Source organism: Pseudophryne corroboree, chromosome 7 (genome assembly GCF_028390025.1).
Source record: "Pseudophryne corroboree isolate aPseCor3 chromosome 7, aPseCor3.hap2, whole genome shotgun sequence".
NCBI lineage: Eukaryota > Metazoa > Chordata > Amphibia > Anura > Myobatrachidae > Pseudophryne > Pseudophryne corroboree.
In genome coordinates this window covers 136,491,033-136,508,375 of record NC_086450.1, presented here as the reverse complement: position 1 = coordinate 136,508,375, position 17,343 = coordinate 136,491,033, and the positions used below count along the sequence as shown (strand labels likewise).

Genomic DNA, 17,343 nt, shown 5'->3' with positions numbered 1-17,343 from the left:
TATATACTCGAGTATAAGTCGACTTTTTCAGCACGTTTTTTTGTGCTGAAAAAACCCCCTCGGCTTATACTCGAGTCAGTGTAAGGAGGGACACGGAGGGCACAGCGCGCGGCTCTCCTGTGTCCCTCCTGCGTCTCCGTCTCCGGCGGCGTGTGTGTGTGTGTTAAATGAAGTGCCCGTTCGTGAGCTCTGATTGGCTCACGAACCGGCACTTCATTTAACACACACATGCCGCCGGAGACGCAGGAGGGACACAGGAGAGCCGCGCGCTGTGCCCTCCGTGTCCCTCCTTCAGAAGACAGCGCGGGAGCGATGGAGGGTAAGTACAGTAACTGGCACTGTGGGGCATATCTGGCAGCATGAGGGCACATCTGGCACTGTGGGGCATATCTGGCAGCATGAGGGCACATCTGGCATATCTGGCAGCATGAGGGCATATCTGGCACTGTGGGGCATATCTGGCACTGTGGGGCATATCTGGCAGCATGAGGCCACATCTGACACTGTGGGGCATATCTGGCAGCATGAGGGCATATCTGGCAGCATGAGGGCATATCTGGCACTGTGTGGCATATCTGGCAGCATGAGGGCATATCTGGCACTGTAGGGGATATCTGGCAGTATGAGGGCATATCTGGCACTATGAGGGCTGTGTACGGCTAGAGCTGCATTTCCCACCCTAGGCTTATACTCGAGTCAATGAGTTTTCACAGGTTTTTGTGGTAAAATTAGGTGCTTTGGCTTATATTCGGGTCGACTTATACTCGAGTATATACGGTACATCCAAATCAGGTGAACGGTGTAGGAATTACAATGGTTTTTATATGTGCCTCCCACTTTTTAAGGGACCAAAAGTAATGGGACAAACTAAACAATACTAAATCATACTTTCACTTTTTAATATTTTGTTGTTCTTTAAATGTTAAATTCAGTCTGTACATTACTTTATGTCGTTGATGACGCAATACATCATAAGCGTGCCAGGACGAAATGCATAGGAAATTGATTGTTTGTGTATGCGGGAACCTGGAGGACAGACTCAAAAAAGCACTCGTTTATTGGGGAAGGGGGGGGGGGGGATGCACACGCCTTTTTAACTATTTATTAAATGCATTAAGAGTTTTTATATACTACACTGCGGTTGTATTATATTCTCTTTTCCCTGAGATGAATCCCCTTTGCAAATGCTGAATTACAGACCCTGGCGGGCATGTCCTTTTGTTTGGTTTAGATGAGCAGTTTTATCTATTTTATCTATTTTATTTGGTGCGGTGCAAATTATTAATTTGTTGTGCGTGCATTTCACAGTGGCTATTTTTGATCAAGTACACTAGGAGACACCCTTGTTTGTTTTTATTTCTAGAACTAAATATGATTGTGTGTGGGATCTCTTAACGAGGATTGCTGCTGCTTTATATAAGCATAGTAGACATATTGATTTGGTGACTTTTATTTGGACACTGTTTTACTCACTCTAGGGCCACAGATTATTATGTTTATTACATTATATCCATCTTGACTAAATTTAGCTGTTTTTGCCAGGGTCCTACAGAATTGGATAATTGATTAAGCAAACAATCTTTAAGTGTATGAGTCCAATCACAAGTAGCTAACACATACACCCATCCCTTGATTTTTAACTGGTTTGTAATGGGACCCATATATCAGGGAAGAATCCCCATTCTCTCGATGCTTGGTAGGGCAGATTGGAGAGATCCAACATGTTGTTAATCCTTGATTTACCGATTCTAACCAAAAAATAATTGGGATCATCGAGTCGGGAATTCTTAATATGCAGTTTTTTTTGCTGATCATCGATGTCCGCCAACGATTGCATGGGCGGTGTCAGAACGGGGAATCGGCCTGTAGATGTATGGGCCCCAAAGGGAAGGGGGCCCTAGTTTGCACACCATAATTATGAGGTGCTACTCTGCTTGAGACTTAATACAGTGTACAGAGAAAAAAAGGTGCAGGTGCACTAAATCTCACACTAGCTCAACCTGTAATAACCAGAGGCATTTAGCATAATCCTGGCCAGGGCTATGAGCTTACCCACCGCGCCAATGTATCCTCTCATTGGGTAAGTCCCTAACACTAACTACAGGGGTTCAGGTCCGGGGGGTAGGTTAACCCAGAGCCCACCCAGCCAGACAACCCCAGGGCACCGCATGAGTGATACAAATAAAGGATTAAATAGGTAGGAGCAGCTACTGCTGCATGTGTGAGTGAAGTGAGAAGTGAAAGAAAATGATGTGGAAGTGTTACACATATATATGAAACAAACTATAAGTGCTATAGTGTATTGAAATAAATGTTAGATTGCGGTGCCCCGGATGTGTCCAGACACAGCAGGTCCAGGGAACCCCGCGGCCCAGAGAATCCCCCCAATATTGACTGCCATAGTAAACAATTGTATGAGTCTTACCTCAGTGTGCTCATTCCACATATGCAGGCCAGAGTGCTGTGCTATTTAAAATCAGGGGTGGGTGGATGGGACAGGGTGCTAAACTAGGCTGAAGGTTTCTCATGCTTTCAGATGTATGTATAAATACATAGAATAAGTTACAAAGGGAAGGGGGCCCTAATTTGCACACCACAGTTGTGCTGAGGTGCTACTCTGCTTGAGACTTAATACAGTGTACAGAGAAAAAAAGGTGCAGGTGCACTAACTCACACTAGCTCAACCTGTAATAACCAGAGACTCTGGCCTGCATATGTGGAATGAGCACACGGAGGTAAGACTCCTACAATTGTTTACTATGGCAGTCAATATTGGGGGGGGATTCTCTGGGGCGCAGGGATCCCTGGACCTGCCGTGGCTGGACACCCCCGGGGCAGCCCAATCTAACATTTATTTCAATACACTATGGCACTTATAGTTTGTTTTTATATATGTGTAACACTTTCACACTATTTTCTTTCACTCCTCACATTACTCACACATGCAGCAGTAGCTGCTCCTACCTGTTTAACTCTTTATTTGTATCACTCTTGCGGTGCCCTGTGGTTGTCTGGCTGGGTGGCTTTGGGGTGTCCTGCCCCCCGAACCTGAACCCCTGTAGTTAGTGTTAGGGACTTACCCGATGAGAGGATACCTTGGCGTGGTGGGTAAGCTCATAGCCCTGGCCAGGATTATGCTAAATGCCTCTGGTTATTACAGGTTGAGCTAGTGTGAGTTAGTGCACCTGCACCTTTTTCTCTAGCATCCATAAGGGATATTGGGGACAGATTAGTACGATGGGTATAGACGGTTCCAAAGGAGCCAGTGCACTTAAAACTTCTTCAACTGGGTGTGCTGGCTCCTCCCCTCTATGCCTCCTCCTAAAGCTCATTTTAGAAAAAAAAGTGCCCTCGGGAGAGGATGCACACTCTGCAAGCTGCAAAAGTTTTTCTTCAATTTCTTTTAAAAGTTTTATTTCTTTCGATATGCTGTTTGGGCAACAGCATACCTGCACCGTGGGAGTTAGGGGGGGTTGGTTACCGGCCTCTTGAGGTGCAGAGCTGCTTCCCCGCTGCAGGACCACCGTCCTGAGGGGCTCTTTGTTCAGCGGGGCATGGCGCCTTGGCTGTCGCAGCATGCAGCACACAGCTAACGCTGCCTGTAGTTGATCAACGGTGGTGAGTACACACCGGGGGCCACGGTTTAATGTGCGTCTGAAGTGCGGGTGAGGCGTACGGGTCCCTCCTGGGGGGGACCCGCTATAGCCCCTGCGCGAGACTGGCTAATATAGTTGTACCAAGCATTTATGTGAGGTTACACACATAGGGAGACATGGCCAGTATAAATATTCAGCGGTAGCTCCGGCGCCATGGCGGGGGGCAGAGCTACACGAGAGCAGGCTCAACGGCTTTCTGGCACCTTCCTCTGCATAACAGCAGCAGCAGCCTCACAGCTCCTCCATTACAGTCCCTGGATCGCTGGTACCGGGTGTACAGGGGCAGAGCCGCTATATTAGTGCACAATAACATCCCTCAGGGATTTTTCATATTACAGTCTCACTGTTTACATATAAAACAGCTGACAGCCTCACTGGCGCTAAGTGCGCTGGGGTCCTCTCTCCTGTGCCTCCTCTCACATGCAATAGGGCTGGCTTGTAATATATATATATATATATATATATATATATATATATATATATATATATATATATATATATCAGTCTGTGTTGTATGTGTATGTTACTTGTTTTTTCTGCTTCACAATGGTAAAACAGAAGTCATGCAGTGTATGTAATGCTAGATTCTCTCTTAGTTCATCTGGCTCAATATCATGTGAGCAGTGTAGTCAGTCATCTCAGAATGCTCATAACAATGTGGGGGAGAGTCCAGAGCCCTCCTGGTTGGGGACTATCAAAACTATGATGTCTGATATATCATCTCAACTCCCTGCAAATGCCAATCAGACTCAGGAACTGCAACATGCAGTAGCAAGTCTAACTGCTAAACATCCCCCCTGTCTGCTACAGGTGCACAAAAACGTGCTCTCCCTGCACTCCTATCAAATACTGATGAAGATATACAGGATGATGGGAATGATGTGGACCCCATAGGTGGGGATTCCACCCTTGCCCAGGGTATTGAACCCCTCATATTGGCTATTCGGGATGTGTTAAAGCTCCCCCTGGAGGATGCTAATACTCAGAAGTAATTTTTCCTCCCACAAGACAAACTGACCGTCACATTTCCTGACTCCAAGAAATTGGATGACTTATTTAAAATAGCCTGGAAGAATCCAGATAAAAAATATCAGGTGTCAAAACAGTTTTTGCATACATTCCCCTTTGCCCCTGAAGGCAGGAAATTATGGTAAGAGTCTTCAGCAGTAGAGGTCTCAGTCTCTCGCCTTTCTGAAAAGGCAGTACTCCCTTCTCCGGGTTCCTTTACGCTGCAGATAGATTTCACAGTGGTCTTAATTTTTTTATCTACACTGCTGCAGGTGTAGCTCAAAGACTGGTCATTGCAGGTTGCTGGCTGACACATGCAATTCATTCCTGGGCTAATCAAATTAAGGAAGGTCTCTCGGGGGATATGACCTTAGTTAATACTGTTAAGCTACTGCTGGAAAATCCACATTTCTCCCTTCGGGTGCTCCACCTGCTAGACATACTTATCTGGGACCATCTACTCAGTCCTTTCAGTCCTATAGATTTCGATCTAGGGCCAGAGGGGCCTCCCAACGCAGCTAGAGGCTCCAGAGGAAAACCTAAGAAACCAGCCGTTGCCGGATCTCAGGACCAGAACACCAGTTCTGCTTCCGCAAAGACTTCAGCATGGCGGTGCCACCCACCCCGAGGGGATCTTGTGGAAGCTCGGTTACATCACTTCAGCCACATTTGGGATGGTTCCTGCCAAGATGCTTGGGTATGGGACCTTATGTTTCAGGGTTACAAGCTGGAGTTTGACGGTACTCCTCCCCAACGATTTTCAAATCAGGCTTGCCAGCTTTGAAAAGTTGGTCCAGTCCTAGGTCATTGTTCCAGTACCCCTACTACAACAAGGACAGGTTTACTACTCCAGTCTGTTTATCGTACCAAAACCAACGGGTCTGTGAGACCCATTCTGAATCTGAAGTCCTTGCATCCTTACCTGAAGGTTTTTAAATTCAAGATGGAATCTTTGAGAGCAGTGATCGCAGGCCTGCAACAACAGGAATTCCTAGTGTCCCTGGATATCAAGGACGTTTACCTACATATCCCAATTTGGCCTCCTCATCAGGCCTATCTGAGGTTTGCCCTACTGAACGATCAATACCAGTTTCAGGCGTTACCCTTCGGCCTGTCTACAGCTCCGAGGGTGTTCACGAAGGTGATGGCAGAAATTATGTTTCAGCTCAGGGTCCAGAGGGCCAACGTAATTCCATACCTGGATGATCTCCTGATAAAAGCGAGTTCCAGAGAGCTTCTATTGCTCCATATAGATCGCACTATCCAACTTCTGTCTCACCACGGGTGGATCCTCAATCTGCAGAAGTCCCACCTGGAACCGTCTCAGCGACTCCTGTTTCTGGGAATGCTAATGGATACTGTAGCACAGAAAGTGTTCCTCCCAGAGGAAAAAGTGAGAACACTTCAAGAAATGGTTTGCATGGTACTCTGACCTGCTCGAGTCTCCATTCATCTTTGCATAACATTTTTGGGAAAGGTTGTGGCCTCGTACGAGGCAATTCCATTTGGAAGGTTTCATGCCAGACCGTTCCAATTGGATATCCTGAACAAGTGGTCCGGTTCCCATCTTCAGATGCACCGGATGATTCAGCTGTCACCCCAGGCCAGAATTTCTGTCTTGTGGTGGCTATAGTCTTCCAACTTGCTGGAATGACGACGCTTTGGAATTCAGGATTGGATCCTCCTCACGACGGATGCGAGTCTGAGAGGATGGGGAGCTGTCACCCAGGGGGTGCAGTTCCAGGGCAGGTGGTCTGCCCAAGAGGCCCTACTTCCGATCAACAATCTGGAACTTCGGGCTATCCACAATGCTCTGATTCAGGCAAACCTTCTACTCCGAGATCAGGCGATCCAGGTGCAGTCGGACAACGCCACGGCAGTGGCGTACATCAATCGACAAGGAGGGACAAAAAGCAGGGCCTGCTTGTGAGAAGTGTCCAGAATACTCCTCTGGACAGAAAGAAATGCAAGAGCACTGTCCGCAATTTTCATTCCGGGAGTGGACAACTGGGAAGCGGACTTCCTACCATGGACCCTCAGGCGAACGCAGTGGATGTGCTGACGTCGCCTTGGCCTTACCAGCTGGTCTACCCGTTTCCTCCTATTCCGTTGATCCCAAGGGTTCTCAAGCGGATCAGGCATCAAAGAGTGAGAGCACTCTTGATTGGCTCAAAGAGCGTCGTACGCAGCTCTTCTGGACATGTCCGTAGAGGACCCTTAGCCTCTACCACTAAGAAGGGATCTTCTTCAACAAGGACCGTTCATCTACATGGACTTACGGCGGCTTCGTTTGACGGCATGAAAGTTGAGCGGAACATCCTAGCTCACAAAGGACTTTCCAAAAAGGTCATTGCCCTTATGGTGCAAGCCAGAAAACCTGTGAAGTCAAAACACTATCATATCTGGCGGAGCTATATCTCTTGGTGCGAGGAACGCACATATCCCTCTGCGGAATTCCACTTGGGAAGATTCCTACGTTTCCTGCAGGCTGGAGTGGATAAAGGCTTACGTCTGGGATCCATTAAGGTCCAGATTTCAGCTCTTTCCATCTTCTTCCAGAAGAAGTTGGCTGTCTTGCCGGAAGATCAGACATTCTTGCAAGGGGTGCTTCACATACAACCTCCATTAGTGTCGCCTACGGCACCTTGGTATCTGGATGTGGTGTTACGCTTTCTACAGTCCTCCTGGTTTGAACCTCTGACGACAGTATACGATAAGTACCTCACGTGGAAAACGATGATGTTACTGGCCCTGGCTTCTGCTAGGCGTGTCTCAGAATTGGGGGCCTTGTTGTGCAAAAGTCCGTACTTGGGGGATTGTATTTTAGCTTAGCAGGGCTGCGATCGCTTGTGCAGTCCTGCTAAGCTAGAAAAAATTCAAGCAGAAGTAGACTAGGGCTGGACATACCCTGTGCGATGGACCCAGCGATGATGGGCCCGGCTTTGACGTCACACCTCCGCCCTCCGTTGTCCTGGACACGCCTGTGTTTTACTCCCCACTCCCCGAAAACGGTCTCCAACGGTCCGGATCTGCCCATCCATGCCTCCTTCTTATCAATCTTCTTAGCGATCGCCGCTGCGACTGCTTCCGTCAGTAGCCGCGACGTAACCCGGCGACCCCTGTCGCCGGGCAACGTCGCACACAGCGGCCGCCGTGCGTACGCATTCCGCACCCGTTCGCACCGCAGCGAAAAACCACTGCGTGTGAAAGGGTCGGAATGACCCATTGGTCTTTTACAAGAACAGAGCGGAGCTCAGGACTAGACAGCAGTTCCTGCCGAAGGTGTTCTCCGCGTTTCACTTGAATCAACCTATTGTGATTCCGTCCAGTTCTGACACTTCAGCTACTCCGGAGGCATTGGATGCAGTGCGAGCCTTGAAGATCTATGTCAAGAGGATGGCTCAGATCAGAAAGACGGATTCCTTGTTCATGCTGTATGATGCGTGGAAAAAGGGTTGCCCTGCTTCAAAGCAGTCTATTGCTCGTTGGATTAGGCTTACTATTCAACAGGCCTATGCGTCGGCAGCCTATGGAGTCTCGGCCCTCCAACTGTGCCGAGCTGCTACCTGGTCGGGGAAGAACACCTTTGTGAAATTCTACAAATTTGATACCCTGGCCAAAGAGGATAGCCAGTTTGGGCAGGCGGTGCTGCAGATAGCTCCGCACGTTCCCGCCCGTTCTGGAAACTTTGGGACATCCCCATCGTACTAAACTGTCCCCAATATCCCCTATGGATGCTAGAGAAAATAGGATTTTAAATGCCTACCGGTAAATCCTTTTCTCGTAGTCCATAAGGGATATTGGACCCCCACCTCTGTGCGGTGACTTTCTGTAGGTTCTCTGTTATGTGGTACCTGTTCAGCTGTTGCTGTTAATGTTGCCAACCGTTGCTGGCTCGGTTATGTTTTGGTGTGCTGGTGTGTAAATCTCACACTTGTTATGTTCCTTTTCTCAAGTATGTCATTCTCCTTTGGGCACTGTTTTACCTATAACTGAGCTGTAGGAGGAGGCATAGAGGGGAGGGGCCAGCACACCCAATTGAAGAAATTTAAAGTGCACTGGCTCCTTTGGACCCATCTATACCCATAGTACTAATCTGTCCCCAATATCCCTTACGGATTACGAGAAAAGGATTTACCGGTAGGTATTTAAAATTCTATTTTTTTCTCTGTACGATGTATGGGCCCCATAAGAGAAGAGTGACTGCCTCACTGGGGAGAGGAGTTCTATAGGAAGATCAGTTACTAAGCTGTAGTGTAGTTTAAGACGCTGAGGTCTATTTGAATTATAAAAATAGAATAATGGTTTTTAAAAACTTAAAAAATATAGTTTTGCTTCGGCAGTACTTACAATACCACGTGATGTTGTCTTCCGGTGTCAAAGTATCATACACTGCGGCCAGTTAAGAGCTTTTCATGGCCAAATATTTTCACCTCCAAGAAATACTTTCCTTTGAAGATAGCTGCTATCATTAATAACACAGAGGAATGTTCTGTATCTTCTCCTTGTCACTGTTTTATGAGTCTGTGCGCTGTACTTACAGGAGTCCTGTGGAACTTATCATCCTGTGACGCTGTAAAGATGACTATTATCCGTGATGCTCTGTCTCCACTGACAAACACTGTGATCGTTCCACATTCTGGTCTGAATAATTCCTCTTTTGACGATGATCACAAAATGAAATTCCAGACCTCATCAGTTCTCCGCAATACCACTGGTTGCATGAGGTAATATTTTATTTTATTTTTATTTTAATATTTTATTGCATGAGGTAATAATTTATTGTTTGTAGGGTTCGTGCAAAGATTTACTTAATAGTGGTGTAATTAAAAAAGTAAAAACGAGATTTATATTGCATAGATTAATACAAAATATGGGGTACGACACATTCCATCAGTGAGCCAGGGATTTTTGAAAATTTATATTTTAAGATTACAAAATTCCAGATTAAAGCCTCCATTTTATGGGTTTATGTCTTTGTTGTCACATGGCCTTAATGTATGGATCAGATGAACAGTGGTTATGATTATATAGGCTTACCATATTAAACCGGGACACTCATGGATTACACAGGTTCTGTGGCTGATTAAAACCAGGAGAATTGCAGGCATGAAGTTAGCAAGCCGCAATACCTGTGTAATTAATGTCCCAGTTTAAGAGGATAGTATGGTAAGCCTATTATTATGCAATATGGCAGCCTCCATTGTGTGGAGGTGACTGGACCACTTAAAACTATCTATCTAAAGCTACAAATGCTGGTTGTATACGCAGGGACCTATTGTACTAGGAGTGTGTCTTTTGCACAAGCAGACTCTGCTGATTAAAATGATATGTGGAATGCCTGTATTCTGTGTACCACTGCAGCTGTATCTGTGTATCAAGTGGTACGCTACAGTGTTCTCCTGGAAAACACTGTAATGTAGCACTTCATATGCAGATACAGCCACAATGGCACACAGAATATAGTCATGCCACATATTATATATTTTGATATTTAATCAGCAGAATCTGCTTGTGCATCTTATTCGGATAGCAATGCAAATAAGACACATTTTCTGCAAGAAAAGACGCCTTACAGGGTTGCACTGGAACTGCCAGTTCCCTGACGCCAGGCACCTCGTGGTACATGGCGTATTGAGGCTAGATGTATGAGGACACATCTGTAATGAGGTTTAGCCATGGTAACTGTGTGTCAGAGTGTTTGTGTGGGTTCCATACAAAGTAGGAATTCTATGTGAGCTTTGTTTGCAACCTCATTATGTATAGGAAATGTTTCTGGAGAGACATGTGTAAAGCACTGGAGTATTTAAGTTATGTTCTGTTGATTTAACTCTGATTGTTGAACAATCTAGCTTTCAAATATAGTGCATACACAGTGAACGTTATCATTCAACGATAACGATCAGTGACGTCACCGCTGGCATTCCTGGACATGCAGCTGAGCCCGACATTGACGGGTTGAGCTTCATGTTAGCGTAATTTTGGTGATAGCTGAACGACGTGTGGAAGCATGCATCGTTCACCAATATTACCCCCATACACACTGGATGATATAAGCAAAAAAAAAAAAAAACAATAACATCATTATCGTTTATTTTCTTTTTCATCCACTAGGGGTCACTGGAGTACTCTTGGGATATGGACGGCTTTAGCAGAACCAGGGCACTGAATATTTAAATTTAGTAACTCTCCTCCCCTCCATATTCCCAGAGTACCTCAGTGTTTTTTCTGTGCTCGAAGTAGTAACAAGGCTTGTGTGGAGCTCCCACACTTAATTTGAATATTTCTCTTACGTCCTAGAGGATGCTGGGGACTCCGTAAGGACCATGGGGTATAGACGGGCTCCGCAGGAGATAGGGCACCTAAAAAGAACTTTGACTATGGGTGTGCACTGGCTCCTCCCTCTATGCCCCTCCTCCAGACCTCAGTTAGATTCTGTGCCCAGAGGAGAATGGGTGCACTGCAGAGAGCTCTCCAGAGTTTTCTGTTGAAGAAGAATTTTGTTAGGTTTTTTATTTTCAGGGAGTCCTGTTGGCAACAGGCTTCCTGCATCGTGGGACCGAGGAGAGAGAAGCAGAGCTGGCTTGTCAAGTTGGGCACTGCTTCTAAGGCTACTGGACACTATTAGGGGGGGGCGCCCTGGGCAGCAATAAACCTCACATTTGGGCAAATGCAGATTGATTAGGCTGCGGAGGCAGTAAATCTATGATCCCCCGCCATTTTAATTGAAAAATCACTGGGACCGAAGCCCGCCGTCGGGTGGGCGGGGCTTGATCCTCAGCACTAACCAGCGCCATTTTCTCCACAGAAGCTGCATGAGGAAAACGCTGGCTCCCTGGTCTCTCCCCTGCTGAACTTCACAGGCTGGAAAAAAGAGGAGGGGGGCACATTAGCGACGCAGTGAGTGGGAATTGGTATATTATATATAGAAAAGCGCAATCTGGTCATATTTTTTCCAGTGTTTTTAAGCGCTGGTGTGTGCTGGCATACTCTCTCTCTGTCTCTCCTTAGGGCCTGGTTGGGGTTTTGTCCCCTTATAGGTTAATCCATTTGTGTGTGGGGTGTCGGTACGTGTGTGTCGACATGTCTGAGGCGGAAGGCTTCTCCAAGGAGGAGGTGGAGCAAATGAGTGGTGTGTCCCCGTCGGATGTGCCGACTCCGGAGTGGATGGACATGTTGAATGCAAGTGTGGCATCTTTACAAAAAGGCTTGATAAGGCTGTATTAGGGGGGGACATCAGGGGGTCAATCCTCGGATTGGACCGACTCACAGGGCCTGTCGGGGTCTCAAAAGCGTCCCTTAACACAAGACACTACTACCGACACGGATTCTGATTCCAGTGTCGACTACGATGAAGTAAAATTGCACCCTAGGGTGACTAAAACCATTCAGTGTATGATCGTGGCAATAAGGGATGTGTTGCATATTGATGATGAACCCTCGGTCCCCGACACAAGTGTACACATGTTTAAGGAAAAGAAACAGATTATTAATTTTCCTACAAATCATGAATTAAATGAATTATTTGGAAAAGCTTGGGAGACTCCGGAAAAGAGACCGCAGATCCCCAAAAGAATTTATATGGCATACCCCTTCCCTAAGCAGGACAGGGAGATTTGGGAATCACCCCCCGCTGTGGACAAGGCCCTGACGCGCCTGTCCAAGAAAGTGGCGCTACCGTCTCCTGACACAGCGACCCTTAAGGACCCTGCAGATAGCAGGCAAGAAACTACCTTAAAGTGTATTTATTCTCATACGGGTGCTGTGCTAAGGCCGACAATTGCGTCGGCATGGGTGTGTAGCGCAATTGCAGCTTGGACAGATGAGCTGACAGATCAATTTGATAATATGGATAAGGATACTATATTCCTAACTCTAGCCCATATAAAAGACGCAGTCTTATTTATGAGGGATGCTCAAAGGGACATTGGATTGCTAGCTTCTAGGGCCAATGCCATGTCTATCTCAGCGAGAAGATCCTTATGGACTCGCCAATGGACGGGTGATGCGGATTCCAAAAAACATATGGAAGTACTACCCTATAAGGGTGATGTATTGTTTGGGGATGGGCTGACGGAACTGGTTTCCACAGCTACAGCAGGTAAATCAAATTTTTTACCATATATTCCCCAACAGCAAAAGAAAGTAACACCCTATCAGATGCAGTCCTTTCGGTCGCACAAGTCCAGAAGAGGTCGGGGATCCTCTTTCTTCGCCAGAGGTAAGGGCAGAGGCAAAAGAGCACCTGCTTCGGCAGGTGCCCAGGAACAAAAGTCCTCCCCGGCTGCTCCAAAACCCACAGCATGACGCTGGGGCTCCCCTGAGGGAGTCCGCACCGGTGGGGGCACGTCTTTGACTTTTCAGTCAGGCCTGGGTCAGTTCGGACCTGAATCCCTGGGTGTTGGAAATAGTTTCCCAGGGTTACAAATTGGAATTCGAGGAGGTGCCCCACGCGCCGATTTTTCAAATCAGCCCTACCAGCTTCCACATCGGAAAGGGATATAGTGTTAGCTGCAATTCAGACGCTGTGTATACAGCAAGTGATAATCAAGGTTCCCCTGCACCAGCAGGGAAGAGGTTACTACTCAACCCTATTTGTGGTCCCGAAACCGGACGGTTCGGTCAGACCTATTTTGAATCTGAAATCCCTAAACCTGTACATAAAAAGATTCAAATTCAAAATGGAATCTCTCAGAGCGATAATAGCCAACATTGAGGAGGGGGAGTTTATGGTGTCTCTGGACATAAAGGATGCGTACCTTCATGTCCCCATATATGCCCCCCATCAGGAATACCTAAGATTCGCTGTACAGGATTGTCATTACCAATTTCAGACGTTGCCGTTTGGACTCTCCACGGCCCCGAGGATTTTTACCAAGATAATGGCGGAAATGATGGTGGTCCTGCGCAAGCATGGAGTCACAATTATCCCATACTTGGACGATCTCCTGATAAAAGCGAGATCAAGGGAGAAATTGCTGAGCAGTGTGGCGCTCTCTCTGAAAGTGCTCCAGCAACACGGTTGGATTCTAAATCTACCGAAGTCACAGTTGATTCCGACAACTCGACTACCGTTCCTAGGTATGATACTGGATACGGAACAAATGAAGGTCTCCTCCCAATAGAGAAAGCCCAGGACATCCAGAACATGGTCAGAGACCTGCTAAAACCGAAAAGGGTGTCAGTTCACCAATGCACTCGAGTTCTGGGAAAAATGGTGGCGGCCTACGAGGCCATTCCCTTCGGAAGGTTCCATGCAAGGACTTTTCAATGGGACCTTCTGGACAAGTGGTCCGGGTCCCATCTGCACTTACATCGGAAAAGAACTCTGTCCCCTGGGGCCAGAATGTCCCTCCTGTGGTGGTTGCAAAGTGCTCACCTCCTGGAGGGTCGCAGGTTCGGAATTCAGGATTGGATCCTGGTTACCACGGACGCGAGCCTCCGAGGATGGGGAGCGGTCACACAGGGAAAAAAAATTCAGGGTCTTTGGTCAGACCAGGAGTCCTGTCTTCACATCAATGTGTTGGAACTCAGGGCCATTTACAACGGCCTTCGACATGCGGGAGAGTCTTCTTCGAAACCTACCGGTTCTGATTCAATCAGACAATGTCACAGCAGTGGCTCATGTGAACCGCAAAGGCGGGACAAGAAGCAGAGTCGCGATGGCGGAAGCCACAAGGATCCTTCGCTGGCGGAAAATCATGTAAGCGCTCTGTCGGCTGTCTTCATTCCAGGAGTGGACAACTGGGAAGCAGACTTCCTCAGCAGACACGATCTCCATCCAAGAGAGTAGGGACTTCATCAAGAAGTCTTTGCAGACGTAACGCGTCTTTGGGGAACTCCTCAAATAGACATGATGGCGTCACGCCTCAACAAAAAGCTTCAGAGGTATTGTGCCAGGTCTCGGGACCCTCAGGCAGTAGCAGTAGACGCTCTGGTAACACCGTGGGTGTTCAAATCGGTCTACGTGTTTCCTCCTCTTCCTCTCATCACAAAAGTGTTGAGGATCATAAGACGAAGAAGAGTACAGACGATACTCGTTGTCCCAGACTGGCCTCGAAGGGCCTGGTACTCGGATCTACAAGAGATGCTCACAGGAGATCCCTGGCCTCTTCCTCTCAGGGAAGACCTGTTGCAACAGGGGCCCTGTGTATTTCAAGACTTACCGCGGTTACGTTTGACGGCATGGCAGTTGAACGCCGAATCCTAGCGAAAAAGGGTATTCCGGAAGAGGTCATCCCTACTTTAATAAAGGCTAGGAAGGAGGTGACGGTAAAACATTATCACCGTATCTGGCGAAAGTATGTGTCTTGGTGTAAGTCCAAGAATGCGCCTGCGGAAGATTTTCATCTGGGTCGTTTTCTCCACTTCCTACAGACAGGAGTGGATATGGGCCTGAAATTAGGCTCTGTTAAGGTACAGATTTCGGCCCTCTCGATTTTCTTTCAGAAGGAATTGGCTTCTCTTCCAGAAGTCCAGACGTTTGTAAAGGGAGTGTGGCACATCCAGCCCCCTTTTGTGCCTCCAGTGGCACCATGGGACCTGAACGTGGTGTTGCAGTTCTTAAAATCGCACTGGTTTGAACCGCTTACCAGGGTTGAGTTGAAATTTCTTACCTGGAAGGTGGTCATGCTGTTGGCCTTGACATCAGCAAGGCGAGTGTCTGAATTGGCGCATTGTAACACAAAAGCCCCTACTTGATTTTTCATGTGGATCGAGCTGAATTGAGGACACGTCCGCAATTTTTGCCTAAAGTGGTTTCTTCTTTCCTTATGAATCAACCTATTGTGGTGCCTGTGGCTACAAGTGACCTGGAGGATTCCAGATACCTGGATGTAGTCAGGGCCTTAAAGATTTATGTAGCCAGAACGGCTAATATTAGGAAAACAGAGGCTCTGTTTGTCCTGTATGCTGCTAATAAGATTGGCGCACCTGCTTCGAAGCAGACTATTGCTCGCTGGATCTGTAATACGATTCAGCAGGCTCATTCTACGGCTGGATTGCCGGTACCAAATTCGGTTAAAGCCCATTCCACTGGGAAGGTGGGCTCTTCTTGGGCAGCTGCTCGAGGCGTCTCGGCATTACAGCTTTGCCGAGCGGCGACTTGGTCGGGGTCAAACACTTTTGCTAAATTCTACAAGTTTGATACCCTGGCTGAGGAGGACCTAGCATTTGCTCAGTCGGTGCTGCAGAGTCCTACGCACTCTCCCGCCCGATTGAATGCTTTGGTATAAACCCCATGGTCCTTACGGAGTCCCCAGCATCCTCTAGGACGTAAGAGAAAATAAGATTTTAAACCTACCGGTAAATCTATTTCTCCTAGTGCGTAGAGGATGCTGGGCGCCCGTCCCAGTGCGGAAACTCTGCAAGACTTGTATATAGTTGTTGCTTACATAAGGGATATGTTACAGTTGGAATAGGTCTTGGACCGTTACTGTTGTTTGTTCATACTGTTAACTGGTTATGTATGTTCCAGGTTACATGGTATGATTGGTGTGGGCTGGTATGAATCTTGCCCTTGGATTGCTAAATCCTGCCTTGTATTGTCCATCTCCTCTGGGCACAGTACTCTAACTGAGGTCTGGAGGAGGGGCATAGAGGAAGGAGCCAGTGCACACCCATAGTCAAAGTTATTTTTAGGTGCCCTATCTCCTGCGGAGCCCGTCTATACCCCATGGTCCTTACGGAGTCCCCAGCATCCTCTACGGACTAGGAGAAATAGATTTACCGGTAGGTTTAAAATCTTATTTTTAATTTTTACTACACTTTATTCACATCCCTTCCCCCCTTCCAAAAGGCGTGGGTCCGGGATAGTGGAAGCTGCTACAAGCAGCTGCTGGCGTGTCGGTCCTCACTACAGAGCACCCTCACAGCCAAGTGCAGACAACCTGCAGGAAAGGCTGGACGGAGCTTGCAGAAGAAGCCCCGTCATAGCCCTCACCACTGGCGTCCAGGTATGTTGGGGGACGGGACAGTCAGCTCACGCTGCCGCTCCGCTGTGTGGGAACACTTTACTTTTAGCACCGCCCGCCGCTATGTGCGCCGCCCGCCGCTGGTTAGAACAGCCGCTCAGCCCGCCGCACAGAGCCCCGTACGCCGGCCGCACTTCTCTCACTCCATAGCCGCCGCTCCACGGCTCTATGGAGCGCGCTCCCCGAATCCCTCTACCCGCGCCCCGGCTCCCTGTAACGGTCCCCGGCTCTGTGTACCTGCTCCCCGCTGGAATAGACAGCGGTACGCGGAGCACGGGGAGGGGGGGGCAGTCTTCACATGCAGCGCAGCTGCACGGGGGGGGAAGAGAGGGGAGAACTATATAATACCCATAGCAGCAGCTGCATAAAAGGCTGCATGGGTTGTGAGAAATGTATAGGCTATTAAGCCTTTATTAACAGGATTTGTTTTTAACATCATATTTCCAGGTTATACATGTCTTTCCACACTTTATAACCTGCAGTGTGCTTATGAGTGTAAGCATGGCATGGTTGCCATTTTAACCATGCTTCCAGTTCTTCCTGTTTCTGATTCCAGAACGTTCGTGTCCTACATCTCTTCTCCACCGGAGGCGCAGGGGTGTTAGTGGGAATTTTGGATCAGATTTCATAATTGGCCACGTGCACTGCACTTCGGCCATATATATATATATATATATCTATTGGATACACCTTAGTACAATTTTACT

At 47.6% G+C, this 17,343-nt stretch overlaps 1 protein-coding gene across 5 annotated transcripts in view; it reads left to right on the top strand.

Moving 5' to 3' along the window:
- The window catches only part of PKP4 (plakophilin 4), a 667,418-nt gene that overhangs the window by 584,830 nt on the left and 65,245 nt on the right, over positions 1-17,343 (top strand). For all 5 annotated transcript variants that reach the window (XM_063933691.1, XM_063933687.1, XM_063933688.1 and 2 more), the window contains one exon: positions 9,208-9,391. In XM_063933691.1, the coding sequence (XP_063789761.1) occupies positions 9,208-9,391 (184 nt within the window). The remainder of the gene's footprint in view (positions 1-9,207; positions 9,392-17,343) is intronic.